Source organism: Trifolium pratense, linkage group LG7, assembly GCF_020283565.1.
Source record: "Trifolium pratense cultivar HEN17-A07 linkage group LG7, ARS_RC_1.1, whole genome shotgun sequence".
Taxonomy (NCBI): Eukaryota; Viridiplantae; Streptophyta; class Magnoliopsida; order Fabales; family Fabaceae; genus Trifolium; species Trifolium pratense.
In genome coordinates, this window is record NC_060065.1 from 17,151,538 (window position 1) to 17,178,148 (window position 26,611).

The following is a 26,611-nucleotide window of genomic DNA, read 5'->3' on the forward strand; positions in this document are numbered from 1 at the left end:
TCATATATTAACACAAGGATATAATCTTTTGTCTGATTTCTGCAGGGCTATATGATTTTACTCTTATTAATAAAGTTTCCAATTTTTTACTATTTTTTGTGAGATCTATATTTATAGTCATATGTTAATACAATGACCTAATGTTTTGTGTAATGTTTGTGGGACCTATGTTTTTTACCCATATTAATAAGCTTGCATGTTCTTTTATAATATATGCGGAACCTATATTTATACTCATATATTAACATGGAAACTTATTTTTTATGTTGTCTATTTTTTTTTACAATTTTACGGGTTATACTCATATTTAATATTTAATACGGTGACCTAATTATTTTGATGATTTTTGTGAGACCTATATTTTCACTAACATATTAATAAGGTTGCCTATTTTCTAATAATTTTTACGGGACTATATTTATACTCATATATTGAATACACAGACATGAGTTTTTGGTTATATTTACAAGATGATATTTTTACTAATATATTAATAAGGTAGCCTATTTTTTCATGATTTCTCCATTATCTATATTTATATATTTTTTTTGAACAAAATTCATATTATACTAATACGGATATCTGAGGTTTTTTTGTGATGGTTTTACCATTGTTCTTTTTCTATTTTTTTTTTACCAAATATTATATCTTTTTTTTTTTTTATCTTTTGAATTACTTTCCAGTAAATTATTATTTCATGTTAGCAAGTGAGGAGCGGCAACGCCGCGACTCCCGTGCGGACGCACGGGTGTCCAGCTAGTATGATATGAAATGTGATTATATATTCATTCTTGTTTTTTCACAAGTTCGTGGTAGTTCCAAGTTTTGCAAAACCACCATAATTTTCACAAGTACTATTCTATATATAGCAAAAACTTACGAAGAAATAAGCTACCTTATTAATATATTAATAAAAAACACAAGTCTTGTAAAAATCACCGAAAACTTATGTCCATGTATTCAATATATAAGTATAAATATAGTCCCGTAAAAATTATTAAAAAATAGGCAACCTTATTAATATGTTAGTGAAAATATAGGTCTCACAAAAATCATCAAAATAATTAGGTCATCGTATTAAATATTAAATATGAGTATAACCCATAAAATTGTAAAATAGACAACATAAAAAATAGGTTTCTATGTTAATATATGAGGATAAATATAGGTTCCGCAGAAATTACACAAAACATTAGATCATTGTATTAACATATGAGTATAAATATAGGTCTCACAAAAAATAGTAAAAAACTGGAAACTTCTACCTATAAGTCCTACATAAATTATTAAAGAACAGGAAACCTTATATATTAAGGTTTCATTCAAGTTTTTTTTTTCTTTTTCCATCAAGTGTTGTTTTTAGTGACTCTTAGTGCGGTGTTGTGTTTTGATTTCCCGTCTTGGTACGGTTTAGTTTTTGATTTTCCATCTTAGTACGGTGTTTGTTTGTTCAGATTTGCAGATATTTGCTTCGATCCAACTTCAGTGCAGATTCAATAACTTTAGTGTCGTCAACGTTGTAGATTCAAATGTATGACTATTCTGGACATTTAAATTTTGTCATAGACATTAGGTTGTTTTATGCTATTAACTCGGATGTTGTAAGCTTTTTCGCAGATTGATCCTTATTAGTTTTTAGCGAAATTGAATATGTAATGATTTCGATTGATGTACTCTCTATGAATTTGAATGATTGAATATTGTTACTTTTTAGTAAAAAAAAGGTTATATTCTAATTAATATAACAAATTACATTTCAAGTTAATATCATTAAAATTTTATAGTGTTTTTAATAAAAGTTGTAACTTAATTCTAGAAATGTAGTTTTCTTTTAAATAAATTATATATGTTTTGATTAAAAATATATGTGATTAAAATTCTTTAATAAATTCGCTTTAATAATTGTCTCAATGATCATAAAAATTGAAAAAACTATCAAAGGGAGAGTAGAACTCGTGCCCTTTACATCTTAACAAAGATTTGTCATCACTGTGTCATTTATAATATATTTCATGTTTTTTATTTTCGATAATAATACTTAAAATATTGCATAAACGATGGGCCTGATAAGTTACATATTTTTAGGCCCAAAATGTTAAGGCCATGGACTATGGGCCTTCTTGCCCTGCCTCTGGGACGGGCCTGGTTAGGCACGTGATATTAAAAGGGCAAAAATTAGGGTTCTTGCAAGCTTCCTACAAAGACATATAAATAAAATAAATACGCGCTACGTAAACCCTAAAGTGTCACCTTCTTTCAATCGGTTTCCGCTTTACGAAGCTCATTGACAAAATGGTGGGTCCTAGAGTCTTACAAGGAGAATCATTGGAAGCATTCAATGAAGGAATTGGTTATATTTTGAATCAATGCTTGACTCTCCAAACCGCCATTGATTATGAGATAGGTGACAATAACTCTCATCCCAAACTTGAACAACTCATTGCCGACGTGCGTTCTTGGTTTGCACATTCCAAAGGTAAAAATTGCTTAATTCCCTTTTTATTTTTGAATTTTATTTTATTCTGATTTGATTCATTATTCCTTCACAGAGCCACATCATATTGGTGAATTAACAATATTAATCAAGGAAGGCATGAATACTGCTTTCGATCTAGTGATCAGAGATGGTAGCGCTGAAGATGTATGTTGTTTTCATTTTAAAAATTTTATTTGTGGCATCAATTTATTGTTTCAGTAATTGTTGTTCATCAACTCTTATAATCAAGAATTTAAAACGAGATCGTTTAGTGGTTTTTAATATTTTAGAGAATCATGATTAAATGCATAAGATGCAACATTAATTATAGTCGCGAGTGCGTTGATATGGATGTCAAAAAATCTGTACCCGCATATATCTATAGATAAAATCCGCCACGGACACGAGACGGATAGCTTAATGGATATCCATGAATAAAATAAACGAACATTTCAATTTCCCGCGTTTAATGGATACTGATGCGGATTTAATGGATGTTGTATTATATGTTTTGATGTTATATTGTATTTGGATTTTTTTGGTTTACAATGTTGCTAATGTTTTGATGTTATGTATTTGGATCTTTTGTTGTCATCACTAATATTACTTGTATTTTTCTTTTTTTTGAAATAAGAAAACGTTTATTCCTTTCAAAAAATAAGTCTGTACAAGGTGATCACAATTGATCCAACTAATCAAAGGGGACAAGCAAAAACATACAGAGAAGGCTAAACTAAATTAGCAATTGAGCAATGTGCTCTCTAAGCTTAGCATTCCTCCAACCTCTATATACTATAGTATTGATAATGTCTTCATCTATGTTTGTATTATATACTTTGTTGCAAAAGCAAACATCATTCCTATATTTCCATTTTAAAAAAAAAAAGAACTTTTGTTTTTACATTGAGAGAGAAAAATGTATGAATATTATATGTTAATATTTTGATCACCATGGTTTAGATTATGAAAGCAAGCTTTTTTAAAATCTTGTTCATAATGTCTTTTGTATATTTTGCTTCTAGTTTAAAATGCATGTATATATATTTTTTGACAAATTTTGTTCATTAGTTCTTAATTTAATGTAAATTATATACGTAGATGGCTGCAAAAATAATGGGTATACGCGCACAATGCATTGTAGGAAATTTTGAGAATATCAAGCTTCTTAGGGAGGTAAGCAATATTGTTTATAACTATATTTGTATTATCAAATTTATGTGGTCATACATAATGATTTTAGGCCTTTCAATTTCTATATGATATGTGATTCATGATTTGGTTATGTTCTATTTGATAACTACATTGGTTTATATTGGTTTTGCATTATTTGATGTTGACAATATTATTTTATATTGGTTTTGATTAAAAGAGTACCTGTTTACTCGTTATTTTTCATACAGAGTTCATGTAGAATTTTTTCTATAAGAGCCCAAGTGAATTTTAAAAATAAAAAAATTAATGCAGAGTTCATGTAGAATTTTTTCTTATTCCTTTGTGAGTTGTAGAAAAATAAAAATAGCTTAAGCATCAATTCTAGCATAATAAGTGATCATTGATAAATTGTTATATTAAGTTGGTTGCTGAAATGCCTCATTTATTAAAACAAGTGGAAATTTAAAACTACTTAATATGATTGATATGAATTTTTTTGTTGGCAAAATAATAAGTGTTATTGTGTCAATGTGATACATTTAGATCTCAACTAGGTTAATTGACAACCCAATGAACCACCAACAACACTTCCAAAAGCATTATTCAAAAATATAAATATCGATATGATGTTTATAAGTGACTCGAACATAAAATGGATTATCAATAACATGATATGTTTAATTTATTGTACATTTTTAAATAGGCTTAAATATGATTTGGTCATCGATATGATGTTTATCACTGACCATATTTGCAGAGATCAAAATCATATTTAAGCCTTTTAAATAAAATAATCAACTAAAAAAATTCTATTTGTAAGTCGTATTATAAAATGGTATATAATTTGTTTTGTGTTTAGTCACATCTTCCTATATATAGGCACATGGTATAGCTGGATAAACTTGGTGCCCAAGGCTTGGATTAGCCGTTATTTATTAAAACATGCTTTTACTTTTGTTAGTTGAGAACTATATACACCTGTAGCTGCAACTAATGACTTTTTGATCATTTTTTTTTCTCAAGGCTTCAGTTAAGAAACACGAGGGTCTTGATATAGATCAATGATGTTGATGATGCAATATTTCATGTTGCTTTTGATGATGCTTTTGATCATTTAACTATTGGCTCTCAAGTGGTTTCTGTCAGAAACATTTTTGTCTTTTCGTGGAATTTGCTTCTCATGTGGTGTAGAGGTTTTGTCTTCCATATATAAGTTTTTCGTAACGTAAAAAAAAAGTCTTTCAAGATAAATCTTGTAAACCTTCAAATTGATTTGAATATACTCCTTTGATTAATTTGCTTGTGATCATATGATTTCCAAATCATCTTCTCATCCTGAATGTTTCTCATAGATGAATGAGGCTTTGGATTCTTTGATAAAATGTTATTGTGATCATTGACACTCAAAGAAATACATTAGATAACAAAACATATCAGAATCATAAAATAATTCTTAAGTCATTAAGTTTGTTATCATTAAAATACAAAGGAATTTTTGGGATATTCCCATCATATCATGTTTCTAAATTTTGTTGGTATTATGGTTTTTACTTTATGTGATGTTATTTTTTCATATCACCATAAATGCTATGAAATTTCTTCATAGATTATGATGTAAACGGATTATGTAATTACAGCAACGGAAAATGAATGATCTTTTACTGCATTCATCACAATGTGATTCTGCACATTGCCAATATCCTAATTGTCGTCAAATGAAGGGCCTCTTTTACCATGCTAAGCGCTGCAGAACACGAATTTTCGGAGGCTGTGTTATTTGCAAGAAAGTGTGGTATTTGATTCAATTGCATGCTCGTGCCTGCAACAAATCGGAGTGCAATGTGCCGCGATGCAGGTTTGTCGACCATCATAATCAATTTACTATTTTGGTTTATTTTTTAATTTGCATAAGTTAATTTGTGCTTAATTTGAGAATAAATCAGTGATGTCAAAGAACATCGAAGGAGGCTTCAACAACAATCTAATTCACAACAAAGAGCTGGTAGCAGTGATGGAAATGATGTTGAAGTTGCTAACAATGCTGGATGAGCAAGGTATTAGGCGGTGTTTCCTCTATTTTGTCTGAATAAGTGATTTTTTTGATTTTGTTAAGTTATTTGTATTATTAATGTACTATAGTCCAAATTAGTCTCACATTTCTTTAAAAATATTTGTTTGAGGGAGGTACATTCCCTTTTTTTTTGGTACAAAGAGGTACTATTCCTTTAATTCTCTAGAAATATTATTTTTTGGATTACATATTTTTTTTAGTCCTTTTAAAATTGTCAATTTTTTTTCCCTTCTTTATAAAAAATGCATTTTATAGTCCCAATAAAAGGATCTTGCAAATAATTTTAGTCCATGGAGTTTTTTTTTTTCTTTCTTTCTTGAATCATGTCCTAGGAGTTAAGTTTTTACTGGCATTGTCCTAGGAGTTAAGTTAATACATCTTTTTGAATGTTTTTTTTCCTATGTTTAGAATATTATAAAAATTAAATCCACAAAAATTTGCAATTAAGTCCACAAAGATTTGTTTCTATAAAAAAACAAACATATTTAGCCTGTTATGTTTTATATATATAGACAAGCACACACTAATATATCTTATGCTCTTTTGTTTCTTTCGATTTGTATTACTGACTCACACATAAATTTCTTACCTTTCATTAAAAAAGGTACGTAAGATTAGACCTTTTCTTAAAATTAGCAAACTTTTCAACATGTTTGGTTTGACTTATTTTTTAACTTATAAAATACTCCTATAACTTATGCAAATAAATAAATTTTAATTTAGATTTAAATGCAACTTTGATCCCTCAAATTTCACAATTGTATAATTTTGACCCACAAGTTTTAATTATGCGTTTTGTAACACCCCAATTTTTTAGTATTATTTTTATTTGAATTTAATTGTTTGTGGTGTGTTTGTGTATTATGCGTGTTTTTGGAAATTGTTAATTAGAATAGAAAAGGGTGGTTTAGTGTGAAATTAGAATTAGAATGAGATGTTGGCGAATTTTAGTAATTTAGTGAAAAAAGGAAATGAAATAAAATAGACTTTAAAGTGTGAGGGGGGGTGTTGGCCCAATCGGTGAGAGTATGTCTTTTGAGCCCAATCTTTTAAAACCTAATATTATCATATAAATAAATAAAGTTAATAAGGGAAAGACGATTTTGGAGTAGTCTATCTTCTTTTTCCCAAGTAGATCATGGTGTATCTGTTAAAGGATTTTTTTAAAACTTTTTAGGGGTTTGAGTTTGATGCTTTTAATCATGTTTTCAATCAATCATTGGTATTGTCTTTGTTTTGTGATTATTTTTGTGCATGCTTGGTTGAGTTGTTGTTGTTAATGGTGTATATTTGAAAGTGATGATTTTGGTGAAAAATTCATAATGAACATTGATGTTTAAATGTAAACTTAAGTGGGTCTAGTGTGTTCAATAAAGAATAAATGTTGTGAAATTTTTGGGGTTTTGGACATTCAAAATCGGAGCTTGGATGATGCTCCAATGGTGGATTTTCCACTGGAACATTTCGTGGCAGGGGTGGCGCGCACATACAACTATTGTGCCAGTTTTTTAGTCGGACGGACTGCCGTGGTCCGAAACGAGCATGGGCCGGGTCTGTTTTTCGCGATGTATTCAAATCCGGTATTTATTTGGTTCTATTTTGATGGTTCGGAGGAGTTAAAGCCATTTTTCTTTTCTTTTAAGGGATGAATTAATGAATAATTAATAAGGAATTATGTTTGATAAAATTAAATTAGTAACTCTATTATTTAAGGGAATGGTTGGGTGTTGACTGACGAAGTCACGTGAGGTTAGTATATTACCCCGAATTATAACATAGAGGATTGGGCTAAGTTAATTTATTTTATTTTTTTGATAATGATGAGGGTCTAAGCCCAAAGAGAAAATTACATAATGACTAGTCTAGGGATAGTTATCTCCAACATATCAGCAAGTAATAAACTACTTAATTGCGATAGACATGTATCATAGAAAATACTACCAGATCTCAATGAATACCCAATATTGGCAAGAGCATCTGCACATTTATTTGCTTCACGGTAAGTGTGATGAATAACAACCTCTCATTCCATCTCAAGTAGTTGACGAATCTTATGAATCAAAGCACTCCCACGGTGACTCCCTCTCCCCACTTCCGAAATAGCTTGTACCACCGCCAATGAATCGATATTCAGTTCCACCACTCTGTTTCAGCCCTTCGAGTACACACAACTCATCTATAAAAGCATTCCCAACCCCAATAAATTTAGCATATCCTTCCAGCCATTCTCCTTCACTACCTCTCAACACTCCACCACATCCTATTATTCCATCATTAGAGCACGAGCCATCAGTATTTAATTTAATCCACCCACTAGAAGGAGGTTTCCATTGTATTTGAACAATCTCTTTCACTCTGTCAAAAACAAGCCTGCTTGCTTTTCCTACATCCAAATATTCTTTAGTTCTCCGAAAGATATAGCTATGTGGTCGTAATCGACGAATAAAATTCCCATCATGAAACTCTTTATTACGCCAAGTCCAAAGTAGATGACACGCCATTGCCCAGTAATTATTCCAGCCAACTCCTAATTTTCCATCATCTTCACTCCACAAATTAAGTGCTAACCAATGTTGTAAGTCATCACTTTGAAAAAATTTATCTCTTACATGAACAGGAACCAAGTGAATCCAAACTGTCATAGCAAGAGGGCAATCCATCATTATATGTAAACTGTCATAGCGTTTTGGAAGCAATACCTACTTATCTGATGATGAGAACAATCATTCCTAAGTCTTGTATTGAAGATATTGAAAGGCTGCAACGTAAGTTCATATGGGGTGAAACAGATAATGCTCGCAAATATCATGCCATAGGGTGGGAGACAATTATTAAGCCAAAGATGAATGGAGGGCTTGGTTTGAGACGTCTGGAAGCTATGAACAAAGCATGCATTCAAAAATTAGGCTGAAAGTTTCAACATGGAGAGAATGAGTTGTGGATTCAGGTGCTGAGGGGTAAATACCAGAGAGGAAATGATATAAGAAATGTTGAGGCGAGAGATTCAGACTCAAGCCTTTGGAAGGCAGTAGTGCGTGGTTGGACACAGTTAATGGACTCTTGTTATTGATAAATGAAGATACAAGAATTAGAGACTTGAATTTAATTGTTCCAGAGCATCTGCATAATATCAAATTGAAGGATATGGTTGATACTAATGGAGAGTGGAAATGGAGTTGGTTAGAAGGTTGGCTACCAGATATTATATGTCAGAAAATTGCAACCATTCTACCTTCGGACTCAAGCGCAGGAGAGGACACGCGAATATGGCCAGGTAACAATACAAACACATTTTCCATAGCTGTTATGTATCATGTTATCTGTGATTTTGATCAAGCTGAAGAAGACATAAAGTGGAAATCAGTTTGGAAACTCAAAGTTCCAGAGAGAGGGAAGTATTTCATTTGGATTATGATGCATGGTAGGATACTTACAAATATGAGAAAACACAAGATGGGTATTGACTCTCCTGTATGTATTTATTGTGGGCTAAGTTAATTTAATTGTTATTGAACTTGTTAATGAATTTAATTGTGGAAAATCGAATGTGAGGTGTAATTAATGTTGTTGAATAGTGTTGATTAACTATGTCATTGAATAGTGCTGATGAATAATGATGGTGAATCATGTTGTTGATAAAATGTTTTTTTGGCATTGTTCATTAACATAATCCTGACACCCAAAAACATGGTACCGCATGCATATAGAGTTGAGTAGGTGATTACATTGCATACATATTTGCAATAATATGATGTGTTGTATGATTTTTGTGCTTACATATTTGCAATAATATGATGTGTTGTGTGATTTTTGTGAAATGATGTGATTGCTGGTGTTTGATGAATGTATCAGAATTGTGTATTGTATGTTATGTTTGAATGATGTATTTTTTTTTTATGGTATTCTTGCTATTTAGTCACCATTTTTATTGTGGATGTATTCTCACCCATGTATTGTTTTTGTGTCTGGGCTCTTGAGAGTTCAGATTCTTAGGTTGAGGAGTCATAGCTGCTGTGAGTTTAGGAAGATAGTGTTGGAGCCTTTCTTCTTGGTATTTCCTGCTTATTTATTTTTGGTTATGTATTATCGAGTCGCTCTGGTATTGTAATACCGAGATGAGGCGAAACTCTTTGATTTTCTATTTCTTTTGTTGAGACTATGTTTTTGAACTGTTGAACTATGTTATTTGTTTTCTCGTTATATTGTTAACCGATAATGACTATGTTTTGAATAGTTATCGAATTGTTTTAATTAAATTCCGCTGCAGTTGATCAATTAAATATCATTGCATGTTGTTGATGTATGTGTGACACCCTAGGTAGAAGACATATTTTAGTGTATGATTATCGTGTATGCATGTTCGGGGATTAGGGTGTTACATACTTTTAACCCCCCCAAAAGTCGCAATTATTTGATTTTAACCCCAAATTTCAATTGTGCTATTTTGATCCCCAAGTTTATTCCCTTTTGCATTTATTAGCTTTCCATTGACTTTTTGACTTAAAATTGCATATGTGGCATTTTCAAAATTAAAAAGATCTTTTAAAATTAAAAAATCTAAAAAATGAAATTCTGTTTTTAAAAAATAACATAAAATTTTTTTTTTTTTGTTATATGTAGTTTATAGAATAAGTTTTCCATAAAATAATAGGTTACAAATTTTTTTTATGAACTATTTTTTTAAAATTTTATAAACTTTTATTTTTTTAAGAAAATAATTATTAAAAAAATTAATAAATTTTTTTAAAACAAACTTTTTTGTTTTATAAATCTGTTGGTTACATTACTTGCATTTGGTTACATTTTTTAAATTTTAAAAGATATTTTAAATTTTAAAAACATATTTTATTTATTTTTCAAAATATTTTTAAAATTTTAAAATGTTACATAATCAATTTTAAGTCAAAAAAGTTAATGAGGGACTTGCAAATGCAAAAGAGGATAAATTTAGGGGGCCAAAATCACACAATTGAAGCTTCGACGCTAAAACGAACAATTGTTAAACCTAGGGGGTTAAAATCGCACAATTGAAACTTGGGGGCTAAAATTGCACAATTGTGAAATTTGAGGGGGCAAAACTGCATTTAAACTCTTGTAAAAAAAACCTGCATTTAAACCTTTAATTTATAATTTCTCACTAACATAAAATTTATTTATTTGCATAAGTTATTTTGCATAAGCTCAAAAATAAGTCAATTCAAATAGACCATGTTTTTTTTGGTTAAATAGCATATTGACTAGAAATTCCACTCTTAAAGGTGGATAAGTGGAATAATCGGGGTTCGAACACTGGCCTCTGCATATCTAATGCAATGTCCTTCAAACTGAGCTAAACTCACGGGACAATTCAAATAGACCATTTATTATGGATTTGTATTCTCTAAATTGAATAAAGTGTAAAGTGAAGAAATTAAATGTTATTTTCTTTACAACTCATAATTTATTATGGTGTATCTATAATATTTATCTTTCAATTGAGAGTACTACGAGTATCAGAAAGATTGCATGCGGGTCCATATCACTTCTGGTGATAAGAAAGTATGGAATGTTGTCGCTAATTGATGAGTCAGTTGTGTTTTCTATTGATAGAGAGCAAAAGGAATGCCTTATGATGATATAATAAGCATGAAGTAACTCCTAAAAAAGCAAAAGGATTTCAACCACTAATAAGATATTGGGTCTCAATTATTACAAGGAAAAAGCAAAATAAAAAATAGATAGTAGTGCTATTGTTTGGTGCATCACTTTCATATGTTTAGTGGAGCTCTGTATTTTCAACTTTTCTTATGCTTTATTGTGCCACTATCACATGCTTGAACGATAATCATAAACTTTGGTTCTTTTTCTTCAACTTGGGTCATGCCTTCTTCAACTTGGGACACACCTTCAATTGATTTGATCATGAAGTGAATTAAGGCATCATTGACTCTTCTTGCACGTGCGACGTGCCCTTGTCATAGGACCTGTCTTGGAGTGTGTACTCATCACTAATGGTCCTTATATTCCAAAAATGATCAATGAGGACGGCATTAAAGTACTTAAACCATTTTTGAAATGCAAAAGAGGTTCACATTTTTTATTAATCGGTTTCCAACAAAGTGAGTACTAATAAGATTTTAAGATGTTTGAGTAGGGAGTGGCAACCCAAGGTGACGGCTATTAAAGAAACCAATGACTTGAACACACTATTTGGGAAACTAGAAGAACATGAACAAGAGCTCATCTCTTTGAGAGAGTATGGGGAAGGACAAGGAAAAGTCAATTGCACTAAAGACTAGTTCCAAAAAGTCCAATGGAGAAGAGCATACTAATGGTGGTGATAATAACATTGAATCGGATGATGAAGAAATGAGTATGTTTGTTCGTAGATACAACAAGTATATCAATAAAAATGGAGTTAAGCATTCAGATAGCAATATCAAGAGATTTCGAATTCAATCAAACAACAATAAGAAGAAGGATCTAGTAAGTCAAAGCCAAAGGGAAATTGCTATGAATGGTAACAATATACATCTTCAAGTTAATATCATTAAAAATTGATAGTGTTTTTAAAAGAAGTTGTAACTTAATTCTAGAAATGTAGTTTTTTTTTTAATAAATAAACTTTATATATTTTGATTAAAAATATATGTGATTAAATTTTTTTAATAAATTCGCGTTAATAATTGTCTCAATGATCATTAATTGAGTTTATGTTTCGTTATAATGGGTTTAACATCTTTTTTTCTAATTTTTTTGATCTCTTAAAATAAAAATTGAAAAAACTATTGGAGTAGAACTCACACCCTTTACCTCTTAGCAAAGACTTGCCGCCGCTACACCATTTATAATTTCATGTTATTTATTTTTGGTAATAATACTTAACATATTGCATAAATGATGGGCTGATAAGTTGCACATTTTTTAGGCCCAAAAATGTTGAGGCCTTGAGTTATGAGCCTACTTGCCTTGCTTTAGGACAGGCCTAGTTAAGCATGTGATATTATAAGGGCAAAAATTAGGGTTCTACAAAGGCATATAAATAAACTAAATACGCGCTAGGATAAACCCTAAAGTGTCACCCTCTCAATCGGTTTTCGCTACACGAAGCTCATTGCAAAGATGGTGGGTCCTAGAGTCTTACAAGGAGAATCATTGGAAGCATTCAATGAAGGGATTGTATATATTTTGAATAACTTGTCGGCTCTCCAAACCGCCATTGATTATGAGATGGGTGACAATAATCACCCCAAAATTGAACAACTCATCGCCGACGCGCGTTCTTGGTTTGCAAAATCCAAAGGTAAAAATTGCTTAATTCCCTTTTATTTTTGAATTTTATTTTATTCTGATTTGATTCATTATTCTTTCACAGAGCCACATCATATTGGTCAATTAACAATCTTAATCAAGGAATGCATGAATACTGCTTTCGATCTAGTGATTAGAGATGGTAGCGCTGAAGATGTATGTTGTTTTCATTTTAAAATTTTTATTTGTGGCATCAATTTATTGTTTCAGTAATTGTTGTTCATCAACTCTTATAATCAAGAATTTAAACCGAGATCGTGTAGCGGTTTTTGATATTATAGAGAATCATGATTGTTTTCAATGTATCTAAGGTGATTGTACTTGAATTGTAAGGGTTGAGTACCCCTTGTACTCTTTATAATTCAATTTTTGGTTATAAAAAAAAAAGAGAATCATGATTAAATGCATAAGAAACAACATTAATTATAGTCGTGACTCGTGAGTGCGTTGATATGGATGTCAAAAAATCTATATTCGCGGATATCTATAAATAAAATCCGCCACGGACACGAGGCGGATAACTTAATGAATATCTATGGATAAAATAAACGGATATTTCAATTACTCGCATTCAATTGATACTGATGCGAGTTTAATACTATCTGTATCCGAGGATATCCATATCCGTTATAAATTAGTAAAATTACTTAAATATCCCTACTTAACTATAAACTCTATTGTTATCTTTTAAAAAAAAATACTTGTTTGGTGGATGGATGTTGTATTATGTTTTGATGTTATTGTATTTGGATCTTTTGTTGTCATCACTAATACTACTTGTATTTTGATCGCCATTTTTTAATATTAGCTATTGAAAAAAGAACATTTAGTTTTACATTGAGTGAGAAAAATGAATGAAAGCAACCTTTTTTAAAATCTGGCTCCTAATGTCTTTTATATATTTTGCTTATAGTTCGAAATATATGTATTTGTTCATTAGTTCTTACTTTTATGTACATTATATGTAGATGGCTGCAGAAATAATGGGTTTACATGCAGAATGCCTGGAGGAAAATTTTGGGAAGATCACGCTTCTTAGGGAGGTAAATTAAGGCACAATACTATTTATAATTATATTTGTATTATTAAATTTATATGGTCATACATATAATGATTTTAGGCCTTTCAATTAATGTGTTATGTCATTCTTTATTTGTTTTTTGTTTTTTGTCTTATGTCATTGAATTTGTTTTTTCAAGTTTATTTCCTTGGTTGTCATGTGTTTATTTGTGTTATTATATATATGTTTATTTGGGTGTAAATTAGAAAAGTGGATCCACATCAATTCATAGAATTTATCAAACTAACTCTTAATTTTTAGCGTAAATTAACTAAATATTAAGCATTCTTATTCGAGTTTTTTTTTAGGGTGTGTATCTGTGGGGATTTTAATGCTGTTAGAAGTCTGGATGAACGTCGGTCAGCCAACGACGGGTATCGCCCTTCAGACCATATCCCTTTTAACCGCTTTATTGATGATAATACCCTGATTGATTTATCGTTGTGTGGCCGAAAGTTCACCTGGTTTAAGGGAGACGGGCATTCCATGAGCCGTTTGGATAGATTTTTGCTGTTTGGGGAGTGGTGTTTGACTTGGCCTAATTGTACGCAAGTAGCTAGGATGAGAGGGCTCTCTGACCATTGTCCCTTGGTTTTGGTAGCAGATGAGGAGAACTGGGGACCCCGTCCCTCAAGGATGTTGAAATGTTGGAAAGATGTTCCTAGGTACCATTTGTTTGTGCGAGAAAAGTGGAATTCCTTTCAGGTTGATGGTTGGGGAGGTTTCGTGCTTAAGGAGAAACTTAAATGGATTAAGACGGCCTTGAAAGACTGGCATTCTTCTCACACTCAGAATCTGCCGAGTCGGATCGAGTCCCTAAAGGACCGGATGGCAATGCTTGATGTGAAGGGGGGCGAGGAGGTTCTATCCGAGTCTGAGTTAGCGGAGCTTCATGGGGTTTCGTCGGAGATTCATTCTCTTTCTCAGTTGAATGCTAGTATTTGTTGGCAGCAGTCTCGGTCGCGGTGGCTCAAAGAAGGGGATGCTAATACCAAGTATTTCCATTCTGTCCTTGCGAGCAGGCGGAGGGGTAATGCTATCTCGTCGCTGCAGGTGGATGGTACTACTGTGGAGGGTGTGACATCCATTAGGCATGCGGTTTTTTCTCATTTTGCGTCTCACTTCAAGGCCGTTATTGTGGAAAGGCCTCAGGTAGATAATCTTATTTTTAAACGGCTGGAGGTGGCGGAGGTGATAGGGTTGACCAAGCCTTTTTCTGTGGACGAGGTGAAGGCAGCTGTTTGGGACTGTGATAGTTACAAAAGCCCGGGTCCCGACGGGATTAATTTTGGTTTTATTAAGGATTTTTGGGCTGAGATGCAAGGTGATATTATGCGTTTTATCTCGGAGTTTCATCGCAATGGCAGATTGACTAAGGGTCTAAATGCCACTTTTATAGCTTTAATCCCCAAAGTTGACAGTCCCCAAAGGTTGAATGATTTTCGGCCTATCTCGCTTGTGGACAGCCTTTATAAGATTTTGGCTAAGGTGTTAGCGAACCGTCTGCGTGTGGTGATGGGCAGCGTGATATCTGCATCCCAGACGGCTTTCGTTAAGGACCGACAGATTCTTGATGGCATCCTTGTTGCAAACGAGGTGGTGGATGAGGCCCGCAAGTCTAAGAAGGAGCTGCTTCTCTTTAAAGTCGATTTTGAGAAAGCCTATGATTCGGTTGATTGGGGTTATTTGGATGATGTCATGGGGAGAATGGGTTTTCCAACCATTTGGAGGAAGTGGATTAAAGAATGTGTGTGTACGGCAACTGCTTCGGTTTTGGTTAACGGTAGTCCGACTGATGAGTTTCCTCTCGAGAGGGGTTTAAGGCAGGGTGATCCGTTATCTCCTTTCCTTTTTCTACTGACGGCAGAGGGCTTACATGTGTTGATGGAAGCCATGGTGGAGCGCAATATCTTCATGGGGTATAGTGTGGGTGAGCTTGCACAAGTGTCGGTGTTGCATCTTCAGTTTGCTGATGATACGTTGCTGATGGGGACTAAGAGTTGGGTGAACGTCCGGGCTCTGCGGGCTGTCCTTGTGTTGTTCGAGTCTTTGTCTGGTTTGCGAGTGAATTTTCACAAAAGCATGCTGGTTGGGGTTAACATCCCTGACTCTTGGTTAGGTGAGGCGGCGTCAGCTCTGTGCTGTAGAGTAGGGAAGATCCCTTTCCTTTACTTGGGCCTTCCTATTGGGGGTGATCCGAGGCGTTTATGTTTTTGGGAACCGATTTTGGATCGTCTAAAGAATCGTTTATCGGGTTGGAGGAGCCGATTTCTCTCTATTGGTGGTCGTTTAGTTTTGCTTAAATCTGTGTTGACTTCTTTGCTTGTCTATGCTCTTTCTTTCTTTAATGCTCCCTCAGGTACTATCTCTTCTATTGAATCTATTTTGATTAAATTTTTTTGGGGGGGAAGTGAGGATCTTAGGAAAGTGTCTTGGATTAATTGGAATACTATTTGCTTGCGTAAGGAGTATGGGGGTTTGGGGGTTAGGCAGTTGAGGGAGTTCAATCCGGCCCTGTTGGGCAAGTGGTGTTGGAGGTTGTTAGTGGATAGAGAGGGTTTATGGTTTCGAGTGTTGGCAGGACGTTACGGGGTGGAGAGAGGTAGGTTGTGCGAGGGTGGCGCGCGTGGGTCGACTTGGTGGAGAGAGTTAGCGCGCATTCGGGATGGTGGAGGTGAGGCAGGGAGAGGGTGGTTTAGAGAGTATGTTCTGAGACAGGTGGGGGATGGTTCAGATACTCTTTTTCTGGACTGACCCTTGGGTGGATGGTACTTCGTTGCGGGACCGGTACGGGCGGCTGTTTGACTTGGCAGAAAACAAATCGGCTTCAGTGGCTGAGATGTTTATGCGTGGGTGGGGGGCAGGGGGGAGGCGTGGGAGTGGCGGCGTCAGTTGAGGGCGTGGGAGGAGGAGATGTTGGGGGAGTGTCAGGCTTTTCTACTTACCATCTCTTTGCAGGATCATGTTTCAGATAGGTGGCAGTGGCGGGCTGACCTGGATGATGGTTACACGGTTCGTAGTGCTTATCAGCTTCTGACGACTCAGGATGCCGTTACTTTGGATGCTGCGTCAGGTCTTATATGACATCGTCAGGTTCCTTTGAAGGTTTCCATTTGTGCCTGGCGACTATTACGGGACAGGTTACCTACCAAAGCAAACCTGGTTACTCGAGGGATTTTATCTACGGAGGCTCACCTTTGTACTTATGGTTGCGGAGAGGTTGAGTCGGCTCATCACTTGTTCCTCTCTTGCAGCTTCTTTGGCTCCCTTTGGTCTCTTGTCAGCTCCTGGATTGGCTCTTCTGTGGTGACTGCTCAGACTCTTTCAGATCACTTTGTTCAGTTTAAGGATTCAGCAGGTGGTTCTCGAGCACGCCGTTCTTTTATGCAGCTCATATGGCTTGCTTGTGTTTGGGTTGTGTGGACCGAAAGAAATCATCGATTGTTCAAGGGCTCAGCAAACACGGTACATCATATGTTGGACAAGATCAAGACGTTTTCTTATAGGTGGTTGAAAGCGACGAGTAGTACTTTAGCTTTGAACTGCCATAGTTGGTGGTCTAGTCCTTTGCTCTGCTTGGGCCTTGTTTAGTTTCTTTTGGTTCCTTTTTTTGGACTTCAGTTGTAACCTTGTTTAGTCTTTTTGGCACGTCTTGTGCTAATAGACTATTATATATATATATATATATATATATATATATATCTCATTTTGGCTTGTTCAAAAAAAAAAATTTGCAGTATCTTGTTTTTTGAAGTATTTCGTCACTTTCTTTTCCATCATATCATGTTTCTAAATTTTGTTGGTATTATGATTTTTACTGAATGTGATGTTATCGTTTTCATATCACCATAAACACTATGAAATTTCTGCATAGATTCTGATGTAAACAGATTATGTAATTACAGAAAGGGAAAATGAATGATCTTCTAATGCATGCATCACAATGTCGTTCTGCACGTTGTCGATATCCTAATTGTCGTAAAGTGAAGGGCCTCTTCCGGCATGGTATGTACTGCAGAACACGTGCTTCCGGAGGCTGCGTTATGTGCAAGAAAATGTGGTATTTGATTCAATTTCATGCTCGTGCGTGCAACAAATCGGACTGCAAACTTCCGCGATGCAGGTTTGGCGACCATCATAATCAATTTACTATTTAGCTTAATTATACATTTGATCTCTTACGTTTATTTTATGTTTTAATTAAGTTGGTCCTTTATGTTTTAAATGTTTCAAGTTGGTCCCTCAAGTTTCTAAAATTTAATTAGTTAGTCCTATAAAGATGATTAAATAGGGACTAATTAAATATGGACTAACTAATTCAAATTTTAGAAACTTGAGAGACCAACTTAAAAGGTTTAAAACATGAGATCAACTTGAAAGGGACCAACTTAAAACTTAAAATAAACGTAAGAGACCAAATGTAAAATTAAGCCATACTATTCTGGTTTATTTTTTAATTGGCGTTAGTTAATTTGTGCTTTGGGAATAAATCAGTGATGTCAAAGAACATCTAAGGAGGCTGCAACAATAATCTAATTCACAACAAAGAGCTGACTGTAGTGATGGAAATGATGAGGCAAAAAGTTGCTGGATGAGCAAGGAGTATTAGGAGGTGTTTGCTTTATTTTGTTCGGATAAGTGATTTTGTGATTTTGTCAAAGTTATTTGTATTTCTCTGTTAATGTCTATTGCCCATCCTTGAGCGATAGGTGTACTATAGTCCAAATTAGTCTTACATTTCTTTATAAGTATTTGTTGGAGGCAGATAATATTTCTTTAATTCTCTAGAAAATATTATTTCTTGCATTAAATATGTTTTGAGAGCCACACAATTGGATTAAATATTTGTTGGATTAAATATTTCTTGGACACCCTTTAGAGAAAATATTATTTATCTATAGTGTCTGATTGTACGTATATATGGTTTTAATTGTGGTATTTTTTCTTTTATAGCTTTTAATCCTATGATTTTTAGGAAAGAGGTCTGGTAGTTTAAAGTTCAGCCGTGAGATAAATAAAGTCTCACTAAAAATTGTTTAATTCTCATAAAAAATTGAACTCAAGTTCTTCGAAATAATTTGTTCTAGGAAAACTTATTAATCACTTGAAGTGAATCTCTTGGATTTTATTTATTTATTTAATATTTTTGATCAGATTTTATTTATTTATTTATTTATTTATTTATTTTATTTCTAGTAAAAAGAAATTCGAGTTCAAAGCAATCATTAACATCTAATTCTCAATCACTTGATGAACTTAGAAGTATACAAAATTGGGTCCATCTATGAAAAATATTTTTTTGTTGCATGATTGTTTTAGTTATATATAAGGAGATGTTTTTTATGGATATTGAATATAAGAAATTCGTTGAACTTTTTCATGTGATGAGTAAACGTAATAACAATTCAATCAAGTAATTAACATCAAATGATTAATGAGATTTCTCTATGATGAATCAATCAAATGTTTGATTTTTGGTCCTGCTCCACTATTCAATTTCTTTTGGCTCCATTACTGTTTATAAGTTGTTTTCTTCATAAACTATATTGACAAACTTATGAATAACACATAAAATTTATTTATTTCTATAAGTTATTTTGCATAAGCTCAAAATAAGTCAATTCAAATAGACTCTTTATGATCAATTTGTATCCTCTAAATTGACATCCCCGTTTCTAAGGTTTTGTGGCCTATGGTCGACCTTAAAATTTGGGCCTAACTATTAAATAGTATAAAAAAATTTGAATAGCTAATGAGCATTGAATTTTTTATTTAATATCAAAATACTCATACAAAACAATTCCTACGAGCATTTTTAGATACAAATTCACTAATAATTGTTTATATCAATATGTTCTAAAACATTGTATCTGCAAAACAACCAAAAGAGAGAATCACACAATTATATGGCAATTATACAAAGAATACTCTCATCCTTTTTATTTTTTACTAGCGGGCGCCTGCCTGTGTCTAACTTATGTAAAAAAAAAAAGATATGCCTTATGTTATTGTCGGTTTGTTAATAAAAGATTTTTGCTGCTAAAAAAATGTGCATTATGTTATGGTGTGTTTGTTAATAAATTTTTTTTATTGCTACTAATAAAACCAAGGATATTGTTGGTATTATGAAAATTCCACACCAAAACTGATGTATTCTCTTTATATATAGTATAAAATAGATATAGATATAGATTCATGACTCTGTTGCTCTATTTATAGAGCTAAATTGTAATAGATATATATTTCTAAATCATATATATTTATAAAAGAAGCAAATCTTAAAAGATTCTAAACAAAAAATTTTTTTTTGACACATTTAAAACAAAAATATAAACAATAACTTCTAACAATTCATTATTTGTAAATATAATTGTAACATATATTAAAATCTTCACAAGATATTTAGACATATTATTTTAAATTTTCACAAGAATTTTGATATTTATTTATTTTATATTATTGACATATATAATATATTAATATATGTAACCCTAAAAAAAATTTGGGGGCCCTAATACTTGGGGCCTAGGGTCGTCGCCCTCCTCGCCCCCCTCAGATACGACACTTAAATAAAATGTAAAGTGGAGAAATTAAAGGTTATTTTCTTAACAATTCATAATTTATTATGGTGTACCTATAATATCTTTGAGATACAAATCCTTAATTTTGTCATAAAAGGCTGAAGATATTTTTATTTTTATTTTATTAATGTTAGTTGTTAGTATTACAATATTATGTTAGTTTTTTCTCCTTTATCAAGACTTGAACTTTGGACCTCCTACTCCTTAAAAGCCGGAAGATTATTAGTTTACTATAGTACTTTTAAGCTTAGGCCTCATACCAAAAACAAGTTGAATTTATTCATCCAAAGGAAACAATCTTGATATTGTCCTCTTTTAGTGATGCTAATTTTCTTGGCCTTTGCATTTTTTTTTTATTTTCAAACGTAGCCCTTAAATGATACTTTCGTTGTGGCAAAGTTGAATTTAACTTTGTCAAAATAAAAATAGGTTTTTAAAAACCTCAAACTAAATATTTGGCGGAATAGGAATGTGGTTTTTAAAAAGTTGATTTTAATGGAATGGAAATAATTGAATCTCTCCCATAAGCTTAACTCACTTGGTAAGAACATCGCATAAAATTGTTTGACTTTAATTATAAGAGAAACTCCAATAGAAGTATCATAGAAATTTCTTGACAATAAAATATTGACTTTTGACATGGCATGTAAGATTTTATGTAGCATAAATTTAGTCAAAGTTGCTTAATTAAGATACCTCAAAAGTGAGTTTCATAGAATTAAAATATTCCTTTCATGCATTTGAAAGTGTAAAAATGAGAGAGAATATGAAATATGGAAGAGAGAAAAATGATATTTGTGAATTAAAATATTTAGGGATGAAATCACTCATTAGAGCAAAAAAATATAAAAGTATCATAAAATTGAGTTGACACATAAGCCCACTTATAATCATAAAATGAGTATATTAAAATTCTACCATTGGAGATGCTCTAACTATCTACTTTTCCGGGTCACAAATATTAATGATTGTGATTTGTTACTTGTGTAAAAGTACTTACACTGACAACTTATCGAAATTAAACTTTTCGATATATAATTACACATGAACAAAAGGTAGACAGACAACAAGCTGCGCCGCTAAACCTTTATATATATAAAAACCTCTGCAGATATAAAAAACCTAACAATGTTAACATTTTCCGTTTCAAAAAGAGGAAAAAAAACCCTAGAAGTAGACAATTTTAACATGATGAAGAAGCTAATAATTCAATCCTCAAGTACCAAAGCAAACCCCTCACAAAGGATCTTACAAGTTACAAGATCAACATGGGTGCTGTGAAAGGCATGAACCATTTACATAAGGAGTAAACCCTTTCAGAGAAAGATTATGATGTTAACAGATTTAATGTTTTAATGGAAAAAGCAAATGGTATCCATTTGTAACTGTTATTTTGATACGAAAATGTGACAAACGATACTACAGAGTATTAATAAGAGTGCGACGCAGATCAAACGTCTTCATTGGTTTCCCCCAAGTCCATTCCGTTCAAACCTTGAGCCAGCATCTTCTGCCTATTCTGTTTTTGTCTTTCTACAGCAACCATATACAGACCTAGACAGGTATAGTAGTCATCCACAATGAGAAAAATATGATTAATAAGAACAAAGTTTTATGCGAAAAGGGAAGATACATAACATAACAAAGTTACATGTTAGTTTGATAACAAGGTCTCATGAAAGAAGATTCCATTAAGAAAAGGTTAAGAATGCTTACTAACAGCACTTCCAATAGCACAAGCCCAAAGAACTCTCATGGACCACTTGTCTGCAATTACTCCTCTGGTTGCCATGGCAAGCAGTAAAAGCAAGAAATTTTGTTCTGAAATCAAGGGTAAGGTGTGAAATTTTATATATTATTACAAGCTTAGCCAAAGAGAAACTAGCATAATTTTTTGAACTACGCTTTTATAAAAATAAATTTTAGAAGACTCTTTTTAAGAAAACAAAAAACAAAAAAATTGTATGGTAAATTCAAAATTTGTTTAACAGGATCCACTTTTCTTATTATTAAAAAATGAGCTCACATGTGTGATTAACCTACCCCGTCAATCTAGCTTATCTCGCATTGTTAGCTTTAGTTAATTGCAATTAGCATGATCTGTGTTGGGTTGCATCTACGCTGCGCCGTTCTTATAAATCAATGATACACATGCATATATGGCCATTACCACAACCCTTTGCTTTGAACAAAATGGAGAATCATACAAGTACCAATGAAGTAGAAACAGTTTTAATCCTTAAGGTCAGCCAAAACAACATAAAATAAAGGTTGTGCAATCTAAACAAAAGAGAATTGGCAATATATTCATATCATGAAACCAACACAAGAAAATTTAAAACAATCGAAGAATTTGAAGTGCAATCTAAACTCCACCATATCATCCTCACGAATAAAACTAAGAACATAAAGATGGGAAACAATCAAGTATTCATGCAAATATATAGACAAACAAACTGAAAATGAATGATTCCCTACAGTAATCTAATTTTCTATTTCATTCTCAGATATCAGAATTATGGAAATAACTACATGAAGACAACAAAATGCCACCCAAATGCAGCAAAAGTAACTCAGAGGATCCATCCCAAACTCAATTATTAGTAAATCTAGCACCAAATTCCACATCCACAAATATCATGATATCAAATTCCAAATTCACAAAATTCCCCGATCCAAATGCATGTGACGAAATGTATTAAACTGTTACCTATTCAATGCGAATGATATGCAGAGTGACAGTCACGGAGGCAAATACAAGCAAATGGTGGAGTAAGGATAAAAAAAATGGGAATGAGATCTAGGGATCTTCATGACCTTTATCGATACTTCATCCCCTTTTGCATTCATGAAAGAAAATATTTCTCTTGCAAAATATTACCAATTTGCCATTCAGAATATACCCCTTCGTATTTTTTTTTTTTTTTTTTTTTACTTTTCAAAATGGAAAACAAAAAATCAACAACTAAAACATGAATGAGCTGTTTTCAATTTAAAATTTTTAAAACTAGATGAATTTCTTTTACAAAGGCAAAAGAAAAGAAGATTCATTCAATTAATAAAATCACAAAGGCACAAGTTACGTCCAGATATAAGATTTACAAATTATTGCACATCTAACAATGACACCAATATCTAGCACCGCCAATCCTTTGCGGATGGATATCCACAGCAGCCCTCCTTAACCAGCCAACTCTTGCCCCCCAGGTCCCATTAGAAATGTCTCCACAATATGTCAGTAGATGTGCTCCAAAACAGTATAACACTAAACCATCAGAGGCACGGTATAAGATTGACTCTTCACGGAACAATCCATTTCAGATAGCCAGTCACATACTCAATCACCATCCGCACACGACAAGATGACAGGATCAAAGCTATTACCTTAACCTCCTCCAATATCCTCTCAGTTACAATTTCTTTACTCTGAAACTCTGCTCTATTTCTTGTTTTCCACAATGACCATATACATGCAAACCAGATCAACGATACTTTCTGATATATTACGCGATCTCCTCCCAATAATCTAGTGTGCGAAGTTGGATAGCCCAGTGTGCACTCTCAACCAGCCTATAAAATGTTGTACACTAAAAAAAATAGAAGTGTAAGACTTTTGCCACTAACACAACCCCCAACACACAGTATTTCACTATCATTAAGAATGCCTCTCCTAGTTAAGTTATCCTTGGTTGCGATCTTGTTTTGAAGTAATCTTCAAATAAAGATAGACAATTTTGATGGAACCACTTTATTGCACTCCTTCATATTGGTTGGTTAATTTCTTTATGAATGACATCATAAGATGCTGTAACTGAATACACACGTCTCACTGAAATAGTCGTCTCCTCCACTCCCATCTTCACACCCACACAAACTCAACCTAAAGACTCGTATCACTCACCTTCACATCTTTATTTGTTGCTATGTTAAATAACCTACCAAAATGATGCTTCCATTACGTTCCTCCCAACCACCCTTCTTAAGTAATCAGCAATATCCTTCAGCCACCTATATGTGCTTCTAGCCTCCATGCTAACCATCCCCTCCAATGACCCATACTTACTAGAATTTTGTACCATAAACATTCCTAAAAAACACTTATCATAAGTGCTAGTTGAAAAGTAATTCATCAAAGATGTTTGTAGTTTTTAATTTTTTAAAAACTAAAATGCATTTTTTGAGGAGAATATCGAACAGACCCAAAGTATTCCATCAATTCAAAACAAAACATTTGAAAAGTCAAACAACATAATAAACTTTGTAGGTTACCACCAAAGATACCAGTTTCAACTAAAGCATTTGGAGACTATATATAGAGGGGGTTTACAATCCGTCCCTGAATTTTGCAGTTTTTTTGTCCCACCTCTAATTTCAAGGCAAACTAAGAAAAAAAACACCATCCCACTCAACCTCGAAGACAGACTATAGGGCACTAGCAACCAATAGTTTACACTAAATGGATCACTTTTCTCCTTCAAGACCCGCACATCTCCTTCAGACAACCAACACTCGTATACTAACACAACAAAGCTACAATGCATATTGCAGAAAATCCTACCTGAGTACCATCAACAAACTGAAATAGACTGTTACATACGAGTATGTGAGAAAGCCACGGCAGGCTCCATCCATGTATGCCTATCTTTCAATGGCTGATGGCATGGGTGAAGCGGAATTACCAAAATGTAATATGGCAACCACAACCTCCATGGCACCGACACTTCTGATAGAAGGCGTGTCGAGTATTTGACACATGTCATTGTCCAACATAGACATGACACTGACACATGTGAATGTGATTACATTCAATTATGTGATTCAGTGTTGTCATGTGTCCCATTTTGCGCGAGTGCTTCATATACCACGGCACAGCAGCCAAGCTGAAGTGAGTGATTAAATGATACAAATGGATTTTCATTTCCCACCTAATTATAGATAATTTATTTCATTAATGTATATACTTGTTAGTATTTGGATCCCTATCTGTATCAAACGTCTTGATCAATGTCACCTCACCAAACTCATTTAATTAACAAAGCTTAATCTGGCTATATTTTGGGATAATTGGCAAATATAAGCTTCTGATTTCACTTAGGAATGAAAAATAAATAAATAAATAACAGAACAAGCAGACGGGAACCCAAGTATCTAAAGCTAAAGCAATATAAATTTCAAAATTTGAAAACATATTTCGAAATGATGCCCTTGGATTATCCATTTCAAAATGAAATAGAAACAAATTTCAAAATCAATAATAAACAAAAAAATGAGAGAAGATGTGAAGAAAGAGTACCTCGGAGCCTTGGGTTTCAATAGCACAATTTTGCCAACCGATTCAACAGAGTTCAGTACCCAACGCCAGGTTTTTACTTTTTACGCTTTTTGTTTTCAAAAGAGATACAAAGATTTATGTTAGAATCGTACTTCTGCCGCCCCCGACACACATGCGCACCCTCAGAAATTCCGAATTTACCCCCTCTCGCTACTTAGAACGCGAATGTGTAAATAGTAAAAATTGGAGGAAAGAGTTCTCTTTTGTACAATTCAAACTGCAGCTGATGCAAACCGCAACTGAGTTATTTTTTGAGTTAAAAATATTGACATTTGTTACTTAGAGTGCGAAAAAATGCTCGAATCCTAGAAAGCGAGAGGGTTAGTTTGATAATTTCACGGGGTGACAAAGGATATTCAGCGGACGCGAAAAGTACGATTCTTTATGTTAAGCCACTGAGTTTGATCATCTGTTCAGTTGTACAAAAAAAAAATTATATTAAAGATTTTTTCTATATACACCCCCTATTATCCTCGTTATATCCCTTAAAACAAAATATCTAACAAAAATACGTATTCAATGACGAAAGTACGACCCAATTCTGAATTATCAGGATGATCTTTCTGTGGGAATTAAAGGTAAATTTAAAAATATAAAATAACCAAAGTCTAAATTTTATCTTGAAAACAATTTTTTTCCAAAAAAAAAA

General features: G+C 33.0%; 4 protein-coding genes across 5 annotated transcripts; 3 read left to right on the top strand and 1 right to left on the bottom strand.

Annotated features, from left to right (window-relative positions):
- Nucleotides 1-2,201: 2,201 nt before the first annotated feature.
- Nucleotides 2,202-4,693, top strand: LOC123895966 (pre-rRNA-processing protein TSR2 homolog). The gene is made up of 4 exons (XM_045946430.1): nt 2,202-2,476; nt 2,550-2,641; nt 3,575-3,649; nt 4,652-4,693. The coding sequence occupies exons 1-4, from the start codon at nt 2,293-2,295 to the stop codon at nt 4,691-4,693; spliced, it is 393 nt and encodes a 130-aa protein (XP_045802386.1). The 5' UTR covers nt 2,202-2,292.
- LOC123894518 (histone acetyltransferase HAC1-like) lies at nt 4,612-5,846 on the top strand. Its single transcript, XM_045944538.1, has 2 exons — nt 4,612-5,483; nt 5,572-5,846. Exons 1-2 carry the CDS (start codon nt 5,275-5,277, stop codon nt 5,675-5,677), a joined length of 315 nt encoding a protein of 104 aa, XP_045800494.1. The 5' UTR covers nt 4,612-5,274; the 3' UTR covers nt 5,678-5,846.
- A 7,242-nt stretch (nt 5,847-13,088) lies between these two features.
- Nucleotides 13,089-18,872, top strand: LOC123894519 (histone acetyltransferase HAC1-like). The gene is made up of 4 exons (XM_045944539.1): nt 13,089-13,145; nt 13,958-14,032; nt 17,955-18,172; nt 18,544-18,872. Exons 1-4 carry the CDS (start codon nt 13,098-13,100, stop codon nt 18,578-18,580), a joined length of 378 nt encoding a protein of 125 aa, XP_045800495.1. The 5' UTR covers nt 13,089-13,097; the 3' UTR covers nt 18,581-18,872.
- A 2,830-nt stretch (nt 18,873-21,702) lies between these two features.
- Nucleotides 21,703-26,131, bottom strand: LOC123894520. 2 transcript variants are annotated; one of them, XM_045944541.1, is made up of 4 exons: nt 25,924-26,131; nt 22,674-22,812; nt 22,347-22,451; nt 21,703-22,184 (listed from the first exon to the last, which is right to left on the bottom strand). In XM_045944541.1, the coding sequence occupies exons 3-4, from the start codon at nt 22,420-22,422 to the stop codon at nt 22,081-22,083; spliced, it is 180 nt and encodes a 59-aa protein (XP_045800497.1). In that variant the 5' UTR covers nt 22,423-22,451; nt 22,674-22,812; nt 25,924-26,131; the 3' UTR covers nt 21,703-22,080. The 2 variants fall into 2 exon arrangements, with proteins under 2 accessions (XP_045800497.1, XP_045800496.1); XM_045944540.1 differs by lacking the exon at nt 22,674-22,812 and having other exon boundaries at nt 25,924-26,127.
- Between the last annotated feature and the right edge of the window lie 480 nt (nt 26,132-26,611).

Coding starts and splice junctions, on each gene's coding strand:
- LOC123894518 (XM_045944538.1), top strand. CDS start 5,275: ATGAATGATCTTTTACTGCATTCATCACAATGTGATTCTGCACATTGC. Junction 5,484..5,571: donor TGCAATGTGCCGCGATGCAG/GTTTGTCGACCA, acceptor AGAATAAATCAG/TGATGTCAAAGAACATCGAA.
- LOC123895966 (XM_045946430.1), top strand. CDS start 2,293: ATGGTGGGTCCTAGAGTCTTACAAGGAGAATCATTGGAAGCATTCAAT. Junction 2,477..2,549: donor TTGGTTTGCACATTCCAAAG/GTAAAAATTGCT, acceptor ATTCCTTCACAG/AGCCACATCATATTGGTGAA. Junction 2,642..3,574: donor GAGATGGTAGCGCTGAAGAT/GTATGTTGTTTT, acceptor TTATATACGTAG/ATGGCTGCAAAAATAATGGG.
- LOC123894519 (XM_045944539.1), top strand. CDS start 13,098: ATGAATACTGCTTTCGATCTAGTGATTAGAGATGGTAGCGCTGAAGAT. Junction 13,146..13,957: donor GAGATGGTAGCGCTGAAGAT/GTATGTTGTTTT, acceptor CATTATATGTAG/ATGGCTGCAGAAATAATGGG. Junction 14,033..17,954: donor AGATCACGCTTCTTAGGGAG/GTAAATTAAGGC, acceptor ATGTAATTACAG/AAAGGGAAAATGAATGATCT.
- LOC123894520 (XM_045944541.1), bottom strand. CDS start 22,422: ATGGCAACCAGAGGAGTAATTGCAGACAAGTGGTCCATGAGAGTTCTT. Junction 22,185..22,346: donor TGCTATTGGAAGTGCTGTTA/GTAAGCATTCTT, acceptor ATACCTGTCTAG/GTCTGTATATGGTTGCTGTA.